At 41.7% G+C, this 1,515-nt stretch overlaps 1 protein-coding gene across 1 annotated transcript in view; it reads right to left on the bottom strand.

Annotated features, from left to right (window-relative positions):
* LOC116704192 (synaptic vesicle glycoprotein 2C) overlaps positions 1-1,515 on the bottom strand; it is a 34,178-nt gene that overhangs the window by 8,077 nt on the left and 24,586 nt on the right. The window contains exon 8 of the mRNA XM_032539466.1: positions 826-990. Coding sequence (XP_032395357.1) covers positions 826-990 — 165 coding nt within the window. The remainder of the gene's footprint in view (positions 1-825; positions 991-1,515) is intronic.

Raw genomic sequence — 1,515 nt, 5'->3', positions numbered from 1 at the left:
CCAACTTTTCCCACAAAGCAACTCAACAGCCAACAGTTACATCAAAGATTCAGCTGGAGGCTACATTAACCGCTGCTAGCCTGCAGCAGAGATGAGCAGCAGGCTACAAAGGTCTGGTAAGCTCACTTCCGTCTAACTCCACAGACAGATTTATTTCATTTTCAAACTTGTAGTCTTAAGCCATAACAACGCTGCCATCACTTGTGTAGGAGCCATTTGTTTCCACCTTATTTGATTAGGTTAATTTAGTTATGATTTTTAGCCACTTGGGGGAGTATTGCACTGGGTGTGGTACGTCACTGGGAATAAGGTATATTTACAGGTGCGGTAATCAATGAGAAAAGGTGTGGATGGCGGGGAACACACGGTTCTTACCGTAGCCGTGAACACGCCACAACATATCATATCAGCACTAGGTGAAATACTATTTTATGTGAAGTGACCCTTTTCTACTTTTATAATAAACGGGAACACCACCCAAAGACAATCAATGCTTGGACTTAAGATCTTTTTTGCTACGCGTTGAGAGCACCATGCCATCCATACCGAGGCTTATGGGATAGCCTCCACAACTTGAGTTAATGTTACAGATTTTGTTTAGCTGCCTTTGGAGCTACAAAATATACAAAAAGGACTTTTTTCACATGTGCACTAGCACTCCCGTAGCCTGACAAGCCATAGAATAGCGCTACAACCAACCAGAGCAACGCTGGTTGATAGAACGCTGTTTGGGACAATACAACGTACATCCATGCATTAAATTCCATGCACAAGAGTTAAAATCCTACCAGAAATGTTCACAAAAAGCCTTTTTAGTTTGTTTACCTGTCATTTAGAAAGACTCCGTTTCTGTGGATCTGGTTCTCCAGGGTGAAGTTGAAGGTGAAGTCTTCAATGTGTTCGCTGTTGTGGAGCTTGACTCTGGAGGCGTACTCGTCCGCCTGGAGGTGCTTGATGACGTCCGGGAACCACACCGACAGCCCATAGTACCTGGACACAGACACGGCTTCTGCAGTAGAGTGGGAGGCCTGACATAAAGACCACTCTAAGCTGATCTGGTGGGACCCGCCGGTGTGTTTTACACATACAAGATCTGAAAGTCTGTGGTCATTCCTGCTCTGCTTTCAACTCTCTTCATAGTTTCGTGCCTCAGGTGGTTTCAGGTGGTTTTCAACATATTTATAAAATGAAAATAATTCATTTGAAAAGGTTGAAGGATTTTTAATTGCAGCACCAGTCCAGTCCAATGTTTAGGCTCATGATTCGATTTAATATCAAGTTTCAATTCAAAAAACAATTCACAATATGTAAATGTAGTTACTTTTCCCATGTGTGTATGTATGTACTGTAGGTATTGTATGTATTCATATCCATAATATTCATGGGGATTTGTTTGTTATTGTCCAGGTCTTATTGTCCTGTTATGATGTATGTGTATGTGTGTGTTATGTTTGTAAGCTACTGTCACCTTGAATTTCCCATTGGGGATCAATAAAGTATCTATCAATCTGTCTA

The sequence above is a fragment of the Etheostoma spectabile genome, chromosome 16 (genome assembly GCF_008692095.1).
Source record: "Etheostoma spectabile isolate EspeVRDwgs_2016 chromosome 16, UIUC_Espe_1.0, whole genome shotgun sequence".
NCBI classification, from domain to species: Eukaryota; Metazoa; Chordata; class Actinopteri; order Perciformes; family Percidae; genus Etheostoma; species Etheostoma spectabile.
This window is presented reverse-complemented; position numbering and strand designations above follow the sequence as displayed.